The sequence below is a fragment of the Corvus hawaiiensis genome, chromosome 24 (assembly GCF_020740725.1).
Source record: "Corvus hawaiiensis isolate bCorHaw1 chromosome 24, bCorHaw1.pri.cur, whole genome shotgun sequence".
Taxonomy (NCBI): Eukaryota; Metazoa; Chordata; class Aves; order Passeriformes; family Corvidae; genus Corvus; species Corvus hawaiiensis.
Window position 1 is genome coordinate 9921776 of NC_063236.1, and position 13572 is coordinate 9935347.

Genomic DNA, 13572 nt, shown 5'->3' on the forward strand with positions numbered 1-13572 from the left:
TACACAGCAGACACTGTCACTCCGGCATCCCAGGGCTGATGTGTCCTTCTGGGCATGCCAGAAACACCAAACTCAGACCTCAGTGCTGCTAAATCCTCCCAGTTTGTCCCCAAGATCATTTTTACTGAGCATTGTTTATAGCTCTGGTCTGTTCTCTCCCTCTTTGGATGTTGCTGGTGCCACCCTCAATCCCGGCTGGGGGACAGCACCAGCATTTCCCTACAGCACGTGTGTCACGCCGAGTGACATTTGGTCGTTCATTTTCGGATGGAAGATCTTTTACTGCTCACTGTCCTCCTTCAAATATTGGCTTATGCCAAAGGGGAGCTTCTCAGGGCTTTGATTCTGTTCATCTGCTTTCTCATGGGTTTCATTTGTCCAGGTGTCAGGGCACGAACAGGTGAATTCATCTCCCCATGCTCTGGCAGTGCTCAGGAGAGCTGCTTTTTCAGCTCCATCACTCTTTTAGGAAAGACAGACACCTGGGATTTTCCACAACTCTCCGTTGAAGAACAACCACCGGGAATGATGCTGGGATGCAGTGAGGGACTGCAGGGAGGGACCACAGGAATCAGTTGTGATTCCTGACCGCAGGAAATCAGTTGACACCTGGTGACACAGGGGCTGCCTGGTGAGTTCCTCATGGATCTTTTTGGGCTCTGGATCACAGCTTGAGGGTTCTGTTCCACACCTTCAGCTTATGTTGGAACCATCACAGTTCATCCTATCCATTGATCACACCCCGTGTGTTGCACGCCTCAGTCCATGCCAGGCTCCCTGCTTTCACCTCAACCAGGGATTTTACACTTCTGTACCCACCGCAGGGCACGGCAGCAGCCCAGGGCCATTCCCCTTCGGAAACGGGATGCCAGCTGGCGATGCCAGCAGTGGGAAGGAGCGGGGGTCGCAGCAGGCAGCTGCCAGGGCTGAGGGGTGCAGGAGGGCTGCGGGATGCTCAGCCCCTGCTCCTCTCCCGGAGTTCAGCTCATCCCGGCCACTCCCGGGCAGTGAGGGAGGAGCGGAGCTGAGCAGAGGACGCCGTCGGGCAGGCTGAGGAGGAAGAGGATTTGCGAAGGGAGAGCAAAAGGGGTTTTCTCCTCTCAGAAATTTCCAAACCCGAGCGTTCTGCTGTCGCTGCTGCCCCCCCCGGGGACGCTTTCCAGGCTCTCGCCTTTCCTGTTGCACCAGAGTCAGACATTCCCTCCCTTCCAGCAGCTCCGGGCGGGTGCGGACGTGTCCCGGCCCCTCCACGCCTTTCCCGATTCCAAACCCCTTCCCACAGGGATGCAGCCCTGGGGACGGTGCAGGTGAGCCCTCAGCTCCCTTTGGGGGCTGGCAGGGAGGTGCTGACCGGGGCAATGTGGGTGTGAGAACCGCTGAGCGGGGGGAGCTGCTGCCCCGCTCATCCCAGCACGGCAAGTGCACAATTCAGGAATAATTTGTGTTTTATCCGCAATGAAACTCAGTGTCTGCCAGCGAACCCAGCCCGCCGTGGTCACCTCTTGGTCATTACAGCTTCCTACACCGCTTTATCTGTGGAATATTCAGCTTTTCCCACCCTTTCTGTGCCTCTCTGGGTGGGCTCTCCTGTGATACCCCACAGACCATGAGTTCCCCAGTCTGCTGAAAGCCACTGGATTCTTTATTGCTCGTGCATACAAAAAACTCCAGACCGTGTCTGGCCTGCAGGTGCTGCCCACAGGTCGCAAAAGCTTAGAGGAATCAAAAGCGTCAGATGCTGTTCTGAAGGGTTTTCCAGCTGCCTTTAAAACAAAATGGGTTTTTTTTATTTTCTTTTTTTTTTTTTTTTTTTTTTCCCAATGCTCCTTCTGGCCCGTGAGACCTCAGTGCTGGGACTGGGGCTGCTGGTGGGATGAGCCGCTCGAGTTCCTGCTGCTCCCCGGCCCAGCCTCCTCACTCAGTCCTGCACTTCCAGCCCAGCCCCCTCTGGCATCAAACGATTCCTCCTAAATCACCGCTTGAAGCTGAATTTAAGCAAAAAGAGGTCAAGCTATAGCAAGTTGTGGCAGCAATGAAGAGTGTTGCTGGCTGACATCGTGATCCTCAAGGCAGAGCTGGTCCCAGGCGCTGCCACCTCCCCCTCAGACCTGGTCCTGCTTGGGGGACACGTCCAGGACAGTGCTGTCCCCCCTGGAGCTGTCCTGGGCGATGCTGTCGGAGGTGACGAGGAAGGAGGAGTAGGCGAGGTCAGCATCCTCCTTGGAGCTCTGGGAAGGACAGGAGGACACAGTCAGGGGATGGGGATGGGCAGCAGGAGAGAGGGCAGCATTTTGGGGATATCTCAGGATAACACGGGGACACTGGAGGAGTGGGACAATCCAGTGGGTCACGCTGGTGCCGGTGTGAGCATCACCCCTGGGAAGACCCCAAATGTTTTTAGGTTTGGGAATGCGTGGCAAGCCTGTCCCTGGGTGTTGGCATCCAGCTCCCCTGTCCTACACCTGCTGGGCTTTACTGGTTCCCCGAACTTCCTTTATTGCTCCAGTTCAGCTCCTGGCACTTACAACACCTACACCTCACCTGTTGGTAGGGACTTTGAAAAACACAGGCTTGATTCTGGCACCTTCAGCCACTGCCAAGTGGTGCCACTGGACCATGATCTTACCTGAGGGGAGGAGAGGCAGGAGAGGGCAGGGAGAGGCAGAGAAAATTAGGGGAAGGCAGGGATCTGAGGAGCAGCCCTTGCAATGGCAGAGCCCTCCCTGTGCCCCCTGTACCACTGAAAAGTGGGATGTGCTCTGGTTTCCAGCCATCTGCTTATCCCAATGTTTCCCATTTCTGGTAACAATCCCAACCTTCCTGACACTGCCTGGGGCTGCTCTGGTTTATTTCTTGAAGCAAAGTGACTGCTGCAATTGTCTCTGCTGAAACAGGGAGTCAGGACAGGGGTGAGACCACCCACGGGGGCTGGTCCACAGCAGGTGCTGGATCGGGGTAAAATGGAGAGCATTTTACATTGCTGGGTGTAAATAAAGCCCCTGGGAGGAGACACCCTGTTGCACAGACTGCAGGGCTGTGGCCACGTCTCCCGGGTCAGTGGCCTCTCTCCTGCCTCCTCTTACCCTTTTTGCCTTCTTTGTGTCGGCAGCGCTTTCCAGAGTGTCCGTGGTGGTGATGAACTCTGCAGGCAGAGAAAGGGAGGTGTTGGGGAGGGGGCAGGGGCTGGCAGGTGTTTCTGTGGCTTTTGTGGGGTATTTCAGCAAGGAAGGGCTGAGCCCGGGGCAGGGCTGGGGTCAGCCACTCACCGTCCTGCCCCATGGGGGTCTCCTGGCTGTCCTTCACGCAGGCGCTGTTGCTGGCGCTGTAGTCCCTGACGCTTTCAAAGTCTGACATGCTGATGTTCGTCCTGTAGCTCCCCACGGACACCAGGTCTGGTGAGAGGGAGGAGAAAATCCCTCAGGTCTCGCTCAGACTGGGTGGGAGCACGTTCAAACCCAAACGCTCCGTGCCAGGCGATGCCGTGTGGCACAATGGGCAAAGCCCAGGGAGGGCTGGGCTCTGTCTCAGCCTGGGCGCTCTGGGAGTTGGAGCCCTGTGGATGGGCTCAGTGGGAGGAGCAGGGAGCTGGAGCTCTCTGGATGGGGTCATTGGAGAAGCAGGGACCTCCCCTGCCCATCCTGGTGTGGCACCAGGAGAGCAGCTGAGCCCAGCACGTGGGTATTGATTTAACTTAGTGCTGCTGCAGTTTCTTGGGAGCCCAGAAAGGCAGGGACTCACCAGATCTCTTCATCTGCCTGTATTTGACAATGGCAAAAGCTGTCACGACGATCAGGATCAGCCCAGCAAGAGGGCCCAGCACCAAGGCAAGAGTGTTGGAGCCGTGGCTTTCATCAGAGCTGGAACAGAGGGAAGGAGATCTCACTGAGGATGATACATGTGAAAATCCAGCAGGCTGAATCTGGGTAGGATGGTAATTCTGAGTGAGCATGATGCATTTCAATAAATGAACTGGATCCTAGCACATATAATTAATAAAAACCAAATAAAAATATAGGCTAGAGGTTGTGCTGAAACAGCTCCATCAGCAGCTTGGTCATAAATACGTGAAGGAAAATTATCTAATATTAACAAAAGTACTTTCAAATAGCTGTTTTGTACCTGGAATTTCTAATAATTTCCTTCTGATACTATTTGCTTGAAGTAGAGATTAATCGTGAGTCATCTTGCCCTTTGCTGTCATTTTTTATCTTCTCTGACATTTAGAGTAAAGTTCTTTGTGGATAAGATGATTTTTGTGTTGCTAAACAACACAGCCAGGGTGCACAAACACAGCAACCACAACGGGTCCATCCAAACCCCACAAAAATGATAAACGGCAGGGGAGGGAGAGAACCAACCTTTCTGGGGAAGCTCCTTTTCGCACCTCGGCATCGCTGTAGGCTCCTCCCGGGGGAGCAGCTCCGGACTCGGGGCTGGAATCGCCAACATCCAGGAGCTCTGGGCTGTGCCTGGCATCGTTCCCTGTGTGCCCCGGGGAAGGAGGGTGGTCAGTGAGCAACGGCATGAGAATTGGACACAAAAACTATTTGGATGTGTTTCGTAGACGTGGAGCTGCTGTGGGTTTTGGCTTTCCATGAGAGCCTCTTCAAAATGGGGGTTTGAGATCTGAAACGATCTCACACCAAATAATTTACTGTGAAAATGTCAAGCAGGCTCTCTCTGCCTGTGAACTTTTGAAAGTCTTGCATTTCTAAGTAAAAAGGCTCAAATTTCTAAGTTCTGCCTCTAATATGTCCAGATCAAACTTTGCATCCCTGCTTTGCTTTTACTCCTGGCTCCTTGCCCATCAAAAGCAATGAAATAAGGTTGTTTCTTTCTCTTTTCACTTTGGCCATCACCCACTTAGGGTGGCTAAATATGGGATACCCAGAGCTGTTCCCTTTCTCTGCTTCTAAAAATGTTCCTCCCCCAAAACCATTTCAATTCCAAGATATTCCACCAAAGCTGAGACCAAGCCCCTTGCTGTTGGTGTCAGCTTTTCCTGCTCCTTACTGGTTTCCTGGTTTTTATTAAGACAAGAAGTTCCCTGGAGCGAGATCCTTGCACTGGATCAGTTCTTCACCTGAAAGGTGCCAGGTGTTGCCTAAACTCAATGATGGTACAAACTGAATAGCAATAATTCGGGGGTTAAAAGTAAAACATGCATGGAAAGAAGTGAGTTTTAGATTGGATGTTTTGATGCCATGAAGATTTTTGCCTTTTCTTTTATACCCCTGTTATACCTTTTTACAACTTCTGTATTCTCAGTGCTTTTTGCTGACATTCTTAGACTTGTTTATCAAGCTGAGAGACTCAACATTTTAGAAGCTTCGTAGCCAGGGATCAGTGTGCCCCAGAGCCCAAGGTCCTCTCCAGAACATATTCTGTAAACCAAGATAGAACCATGCAGGGGAAGGTTCCTTGGGGAGGGGGGCTGACTTGAGCCTCTCATTGGGGAATCTTTGATAGATCTGCTAATTAGTAAAATCTATAATGTTATACCCAATGTTGGGAGGGGGGAAGACACAGAGACAGACTCGGCGGGGTGCATCTCGATGCACATGACCTGGACGTGTGCACCTAAGGATCCTTACAATAAATACCAAGGTAAAATCCCTTTTCCCCTTTTAACCGTGTATGCCTCTTGATTTTAAGACCAGGAAAAGGCATCAGTTTCATGACTGGGAAGTCAAAACGGAGCGGATGAAAGCACCGAAGGCAGATGGTGCAAAGCAGGGCGCTGCTGGCACCTCCGGGAGATGCTGGGCGGCAGCGCTTCTGTTTTGCGGTGCTGCAGCCTAGCGGTGATGGAGAGACCTCCCCGGGCAGAAGGGAGCGCGGTCAGAGCCGGGCCAGCGGAGCAGCCCTGCCCGGGGCTCACCTGCGGCCACCCGCAGCTGCACGGCCATGACTTCCCCGAAGAGCCCGTTGCGCTTCACCCCGCACCAGTACCAGCCTTCATCTTCCTCCGTCACCGGGTCAAAGCTCAGCACGACCGTCTTGTTGGACGTGTTACAGGTGGCACTTGGCCCCGGCAGCCCCTGGTCCTGCGCTGGCAGCACGGGGCAGCCGGTGTAGTTCCACTTGCACCAGTACTTCTCGTAGGAGTAGTACTTGCAGGGGTAGGAGCAGGTCAAACCCAGCCGGGAGCCCACTGGTGCCTCCACTTCCTTCTTGCCAGTCAGCCCAGGCTCTCCTGCAAGGGCAAACGGGACATCAGGGCTGCTGTGAGTGGTTTCGGTGGTGGGGATGGCTGCCAGCAGGTAACGGTGCTGCTGGGGATGGAGCTCCAAGGGAAAGTGCTCCTGGCGTTGCTAAATTAAGGCTAAAGAGGGTGTTTATGGTTCTTGTCTTGCAAGGCTTAAGAAACACTTAAATGAGAATTTTCTGTGAAAATTCCCACAAAACGGAACCTTTCTGTCTCAGTTGTAAAGCTGCTGGCGTGAGTTCAGGCTTGGAGCTCACGTCTCTTCCCAAAACGCCAGATTGCTCACTTGGGGTGCTCAGGAGGTGGATTTGTACCTCCTGAGCAGGCAGAGAACCGCCAGTGCACAGCTCTTACCGTCTACAACCTTCAGCTCCGTTGATGATTGCTGCTCCTTCAGCTCATTTGACATGCACCAGTAAAAGCCTTGGTCCTTGGCCTCCAGCTGGTTCAGGACGATGGTGACGGTTTTGTTTCCGGGGTTCTCGAACATGGCCACTCTTCCCTCGTACGAGTACTTCACGTACCCAGTGTTGTCGATGATCTTGTCACATCCCTGGACTCTCCACTTGCACCAGATCCTCGTGGTGGATTTCTTTAGAGGATCATAGAGGCACTCGAAAGTTGCCGAACTTCCTTTTATCCCGGTTACCGTGGTCTTTAACTGAGGGAAGTTTTTGTCTGTTGGTGAGAATGAAATGAGCAGTTACAAACGCCTCACTTGTGTCCATGGGGCACTCTCCCAAGAAAACCAACATTATCAGATCAAACAAAACTGCTGTGGGTAAAGCAAGGCCAGGCAAAGCTCAGGGGGGCACCCAGCAGGAGACTGTCCTGGCACTGGTGGGAATTGATACTAAAGGGTCAGCCAGGCCTTGCTTTTCCCCAAGTTCTCTGGGTGTTTGTTGGCTTTGTGGACAGACATTCCAAAGCTTTTTTCCCTTTGCTAGAGGGAGCATCTATATCTGTCAGTTTGGGATTTAAGGAAGTAGAGGCTTGAAGAGACAGATTGCTTGCCTCTGACTGGCGTTGGAATTTGTCTCCTGGAGTTTTGGGCTGGGGAACAGAGCTACCCACTGCTGGGAAGGCGAAGTCTGGATACAAGCTTTATATAGCAATGGTTTAGTACATTACAGGTGGTTAAATGAACAGAAAGAAGTATTTAGATGAGAGAACAGGGTAATAGCAAAGAGAAATTTGAGTTCTTGCTAAATGAAGTGAGACTGCTGGTGATGCTCCTGAAGAGAAAGAAAGAGGAAGGGGAAAACACACTGGGAACAGCTCACCCTCATAGACAAACACGTCCAGTTCCTTCGATTTTCCTCCGCTCCCATATTCGCTGGTCCCACAGTAGTACAAGCCTGCGTCTTCCCAGTCCATCTGGGTCATCGTGACACTGAATGAGCCTAGAGGCTCCTCAAAAGTCAGCAGAGCTCTGCCTTTGAAGGCATCATCAATTTCCTGATAGCTGTTGACAATGGTCCGGCAGCCCTCCTTGTCCTTCTTGCACAGGTATCTCTTCATGTCGGCAGTCTCCGGCCCAAAGCTGCAGGACACGGTCCAGGTGCTGCGGAGCTTCACGTAGAAGAGCTCAGCCGCCTCAGGAACAGGTGGGGCTGTGCACAGAGACACAGGCAGGGGCTGAAATGAAACTTTCCTGAGAGCACCGAGCACCTGCAGCTCTCAGACACCGGGCAGGCCATCGGTGGAGCCTTGTTTAAAAGGGAGAGGGGGGAAAACTGAAAGAAAATGGTATTTTAGGGAGTCTGTGATTACCTTCAGCAACAGTGAGAGTGACTCTGTAGGAGAGCCCTCTGCCATTGACCCCAAGACCACACTGGTAGGAGCCGGAGTCCTCCAGCCCCAGCGCCGAGATGTTGATCTGGAAGTTCTCTGCCTCGGGGTGGTCAGTGAGGGAGACTCTGTCCTGGTAGCTCGGAGCGACGTAGTTCGTGGACACCATGGTCACACACCTGGAGCCCGACTCCTTGCACCAGTACTTCCTGTCGTGTCTGTTCACCGAGGTGGCCGGGTAGAAGCATTTCACGGTGACCGAGCCGCCCAGCACGCCATGGACCTGCCGCGGGCCGAACACGGGGCTGGAGACTGCGAGGGGAGGACAGGCCGGGTGTGAGTGCCCCACGAGCCACGCTGGCCACGTGTCCCAGGGCAACGGGGCGGCCCCAGGGCTGGGCAGCAGCAGGTGCCCGCGGGGTCCCGTGGCACCGAGGGGCACCTGTGAGATAAAGATGCTCTCCGGACCCTCCTCCTCCCTTCCCAATGTCACCTCCTGTCCCTGGCCACCCCAAGACCTGTGCCCCGGGCAGGTGACACTCACTGCTTGCCTTGGGGAGGTGTCTGCTCTTTGCAGATCCCGCTGGGAGCAAGGCGAGCAGGAACAGCAACGCCAGCAGAGTCATTTTTCTTGCATTCCCTGGAAAAGATGTGGAAGAATGTGGTGAATAATCACACTTGCAACATGTTAACCATCTAATAGTCTTCGTGCTTTGAGGATATGAGGGTTGGGGCTACTTGAAGTTGGGAGAAATGCGGTTTTTAATTGCTCCTATCAAGGAATTGAATAGGAGAGAGGGAGTTGGTAACTCTGTTCTTGCCAGTGATGCTGCATGGCAACAGGACTGCCCATGGATCTCATCCCAACACTCCAATATTCCCTCTGTCACAGAATTCCTGCCTGAAGCCTGTATTTGGTGGCTGCTCTTTGTTTCCCTGCTCTGTCCAAGGACACACAAAAGAGGAAAAATGGTGATATTTTCACCTCTATTTTTTTTTCTTTCCCCGGCTGCTGAGGAACTGAGTGAGCTGCAGGGATTTGCCTCAGCTCTGCTCCTCCAAAAATCAGATTTTATTGGGCATTTCCTGAGCACAGCTCCTGATCCACCTGCCCATTCCAAGTTCACGGAAGGCACCCACAGGAGCTGATGAGAGGTGCCAAGGAAAACCCTTATAAACAAGCGGAGGAATTTGATTTCAAGGCATCGAGTGACAATTTTATTAAGGGTAATTCCCAGCAGAAGAGAAAAGCTTTTATTTCCCTGTTAAGATCAAAGGTGTTCTGTTGTGCCTCTTCCTTGTATTGTGATTTCTCCTTGCTCAATGGCCACTGGTAGGTGGCTAATAATTAACTCACTGAGCATGAAAAATTCTCTTTCAAACACATCCCAGAAGTAGCCAGCAAGGCAAACATAACAAATTCTGCAGAAAGTAAACAACGTGGCACAAAGAGGGCCTTGATATTTGCTCTGGGCTCACAGCAGCTCCGCTGGCTGATGGTCACCTCAGTGCCCCCCAGCCCTCACTCTGTGGTGCAAGCAGGACCCCAGTTCAGCCTTGCCCATTTTGGCAAAGTTGAAATAATCTGTTATTCTGATTTCTTCAAAAAATTCAACTGTTCTTGGGATACAGACCACGTTGTTTTGTGGGGTAGGGAAGGGCATTTCCAGGACAACCTGGTTGGGACCATCCCCTTCCTCTCCAGTGCTATTTTATGCCTAAATTTTGATATTTTCCAGGTTTCCAGCAGCAAATGCTCTCTGGCCAGGCTGGCTCTTCCAAATCTCATCCATTACAGGACTTTCCTCACATTTCTGTTGTGCTTTTGGGATTCTGTCAGCCCTAGGGAGAATTATCTTCAGATTTATGATGATTTGGAAGACACCAGGACTGAGCCCTGACTTGGGCAAACCTGAGCCAGCAGCTGCTCTGTCTGGGTGTGGAACACCAGAGCTCAGTTCCCAAATTCTGCTGAATTCCTTCTGTGGGGATTTCCAGGGGTCAGCCCAGTCTGGCCCATTAGATATTAACTATTGCTCCTAACGACGACCCGTGTCAAGGCCGTGCCATGGGCCCAGCAAAACACCAGGGTTTGGTTGTGACATTTGTCATTCCAGCCTGGGAGCCCTTCTGGTGTTTTTTGGAATGTTTGCTGCTATTCAAATAGTTGAGAAATAACAACACAGAGGTAATACATTCTATACTGAGGTGATATATTCTATATATTTTATATATTGGAAATATTTTCCCACTCAAATCCCTTTGACCCGTGGGGAAGCTGTGCAGATGCAAATGGTTGTAGGGAGAGCTGTGCTGTGAGGAGGTGCTGGAGGCTTCTGTGCCCAGGAAAAGGGCACAGCAACAAATTTCATCCTGCACAGGACTGGATTTTCTACATCTTCAACCGCCCATCAAGGTCACTGCTTACCTTGCCTTGCCGTGAGTTTTATTTGGGGGGAGTGGAATGGGGAAAAGCCCCCAATCCACCCCATTTTCACAGGGTTCAGAATGTGCAATCACCTTCCAGATAGAAGATCAAGCTGACCCAACACGTGCAGAAAATGAACGTTTCCAGTTCCAAACAGAGACCCCCTTTACAATGAGGAGAGAATGAATGGGAGGGGCTCGTTTTGTGATGCTGTGAGCAGAAACACCCAGGCAGAGTTTACTGAAGATTATCAGGATTTACCAAGAAATCAGCAGTTTTTAGGAATGCCTGCAGTGCTTAGGACGCTCTGAACTGTTTCTGTCAGTTAAACATGTGAGCAACAAACTCCAGAAAAGAAATGAAATAGAATAAACAGGCAGCTCTCACAGCGGTGACTGAAATCCCAGCTGGGACTGTGCTGCTGGCCCAATTCCGTGTTCCTTTCAGCTGTTGGATCCACTCTACACTAACCTGAGACCTAATTTTATGTTCCTTTAAGCTGTTGGATTCCCCACGCACCAACTTGTTGCTTTCCAGATCAGACCTTCATGGTTCATCTGTTTCTTGGGCTGGAAAGTGAAACCAGCTCCAGCACTACTAAATAATTTTGGTTTAATTCTCCTCTTCCTGCAAGGAGCAGGAACATTCCATGGCCCAAGAGCACTTGTTCAGCTCAGCCTGGAGGGATTGATGGTGCCAGGGTGGATTCATTAACAGTTGCAATGAGGGGATGTTTATCAGAATACTCAGAAATGTATTGAATCTATAGGAATGCTCCCTTTGCAGAGTAGGAATTCAGGTGTGCAGGAGCCCACACCTCCCCTGGCCTGGATGGGACAGGGCTCTGCCAGGCTTCTCTGATTTCACTTTTAGGATGTCCAGCCCATTCACTCAAGCTCCAGTTTCTGTTTATCTTCCTGTTAACTGTACAAGCTTCTCAGGGAGCTTCTGAAGCAGCTCCTTTAGGACAGAACCGCACCAATTCTCTTCTGAAATTTCAAAATCTGCCTGCTGGCATTCAAAAGTCTGTAATGACCTCAGGCTGAGTGGCAAAATTTAGATTACTACAGTAATATTTACTAACTTTTAATTCCTGTGTTAAAACTTAATGCAAATATTGTAATGATAATTAATAATTTTCTCCCCCCAAGAAATTAAATATTAAAAATCTACTGCAGAGAAGAAACCATGACTGCCATAAGCCTGTTCCTATGGCTCTTTCAGGAGAAATCAGCCTCTCACCAGTGAGCCCTGAACATGAAATGGTTCCAAACCGCAGCTTCCCTCCCGTGTGAGGAAGGGTCCTCGAAAGTGGCCCAAGACTTGTGTTCTTCTCCTTCCCCATCCCAACATGGTCCTACAAGAGGTTTTGCATTCCCAAAGATGACGAGGCAGCGTTACTTACACTCAGGGCTCCTCCTGCAGTGTTGGGCACTTCTTGCTTTCCCTCTCAGGCTGACCCTGGACCTGCTGTGAGTGAGCGGTGTCCCGGTCCCCGTGGGGCTCTGGCACTGCCAGCCTGGTTTAAATACTCGCTGCACTTTCAGCCCTGCATTTCCACCTGTTGTGCCTTAAAGGAACAACATCCAGCAGCGCTGCCAGGTGAGCCCCAGCCCACGGCAGGGCCGGGCAGCCAATGCCCAGCCCAGCTCTGCTGTCCCTGCAGGGTGCCCTCTCTTGTCACCCTCCTGATCACAGCCACCCCAAGGGCAGGGGGCTCTCACGAAAGGTCCAGGGCACCTCTGCCTCCTTTGGGAAGCAGCCTGGTGGCTCTGTGGGGTCAAGTCCATGGAGGGTCCTTTGGGTACCCCGCACCAGCTTTTTGCTTGGGCAGCTGTGATTCCTTGCTTTGCCTTGTTTTAATGATGCAAAAGCAGGAATTCCTTCTAACTGGGGGGGGGGTCACATGCAGCTTTTCTCATCCATTCAGGGAAAACTGATGAGTTTGGACAGGATGGCAGCTCCAGGCATTCCTGCCGTGTCTGGGAGCAGCAAGATCCTGACCCAGAATTGGGATCTTTGACAGATTTGCCAGATCTTAAAGCCAGCCTTGGAAGTATCTTTTGTTTAGCTGAGGGTTTTGAGCTCTTTTCTTTCCATGAATGCACAGCTTTTGGGGTGAGCAAGGAGCTTTTGGCTGTTGCTGTGCTTGGTGGGGATCTTGGACCAGGAGAACAGCCACCACCACCTCTCCTGGATGGGAGCAAACCCCGATCCCCTCCAAGCTTCCCACCAGTGCTGCTTCCCTGGGCATTCCAAACATTTCCCAGGTAATGCTGGCATTACTTTTTTGCCTCGTGGCCATGGAGTTGTGCTGGCTGGACCACAGTGGACTCAGCTGTGTTTGCTCTCCTGGAGCTCCCACTCTGCCAGGCCAGATCCCTCGGGATCAGCTTCCCTGCTGGATCCTGCAGAGGGATGGAAATGTGTATTTAAGACCTTGCAGAGGAAGGTGGGATGGCCATGGGCAGAGGAAATCCTGGCAGAAGCACTGGAACCTGTAACTGCTGGTGCATCTCAAGAAGGAAAAATTAATCCAAGGCGAACAAACAGGTTTTTTTTTAACCAAACCTCCCCTTTCACCCTCAAGGTTTCCAGTAAAACCAATCTGTTGCCTCATGCAAATATATTTGAAAAGTATTTCCTTGCTTTAGCACACGAGGAAGCGTTTTCCTGCCAAGTCCCAGGTTCCAAAGCATTTTGGCATCTCCAGAAAACAAACAACCTTCGGATTGCTTTTATTTGGGGAGTGCAGATTGCAGCATGAACCATGATCTGAGTGTAAAACCCACGCTGCTGCTCGGGGCTGGGCTGTGCTTGGGCTGAAGCTGATCTGGTTTTGAAGCTGTGGATATCCCTGCAGAAGAGGTGAAGGAAAAATAGCACTTGGGAATGTGGGTGTCTGAGAAACTGAAATCAGACGTGGTTTATGTGTTGGAAAATGACTCCATGGATCAGAATCAAAAAAAACAAACCAGAAAATTCTCATTTTTTGAGCAACCTAGTCCCTTCCAACCCAAACCACTCCATGATTCTCCGATATTTTGCCTCCCACTGAGCAACCCTGAAGCCACAAAGATCCTTCCCTCCCCACCCCTCCCCAGCTTTACCTTTCCCTCAGGGAAATAACCCCCAAATAGCCGGG

The 13572-nt window shown here is 51.5% G+C and overlaps 1 protein-coding gene across 1 annotated transcript; it reads right to left on the reverse strand.

Annotated features, from left to right (window-relative positions):
- Positions 1 to 1624: 1624 nt before the first annotated feature.
- On the reverse strand, positions 1625 to 11983 carry PIGR (polymeric immunoglobulin receptor). The gene is made up of 11 exons (XM_048328463.1): positions 11833 to 11983; positions 8544 to 8639; positions 7982 to 8311; positions 7492 to 7821; positions 6563 to 6886; positions 5882 to 6196; positions 4359 to 4482; positions 3739 to 3857; positions 3267 to 3392; positions 3084 to 3142; positions 1625 to 2228 (listed from the first exon to the last, which is right to left on the reverse strand). Exons 2-11 carry the CDS (start codon positions 8623 to 8625, stop codon positions 2103 to 2105), a joined length of 1935 nt encoding a protein of 644 aa, XP_048184420.1. The 5' UTR covers positions 8626 to 8639; positions 11833 to 11983; the 3' UTR covers positions 1625 to 2102.
- Positions 11984 to 13572: the final 1589 nt, after the last annotated feature.

Coding starts and splice junctions, on each gene's coding strand:
- PIGR (XM_048328463.1), bottom strand. CDS start 8,625: ATGACTCTGCTGGCGTTGCTGTTCCTGCTCGCCTTGCTCCCAGCGGGA. Junction 6,887..7,491: donor GGACGTGTTTGTCTATGAGG/GTGAGCTGTTCC, acceptor TCTCACCAACAG/ACAAAAACTTCCCTCAGTTA. Junction 3,143..3,266: donor GACCCCCATGGGGCAGGACG/GTGAGTGGCTGA, acceptor CTCTGCCTGCAG/AGTTCATCACCACCACGGAC.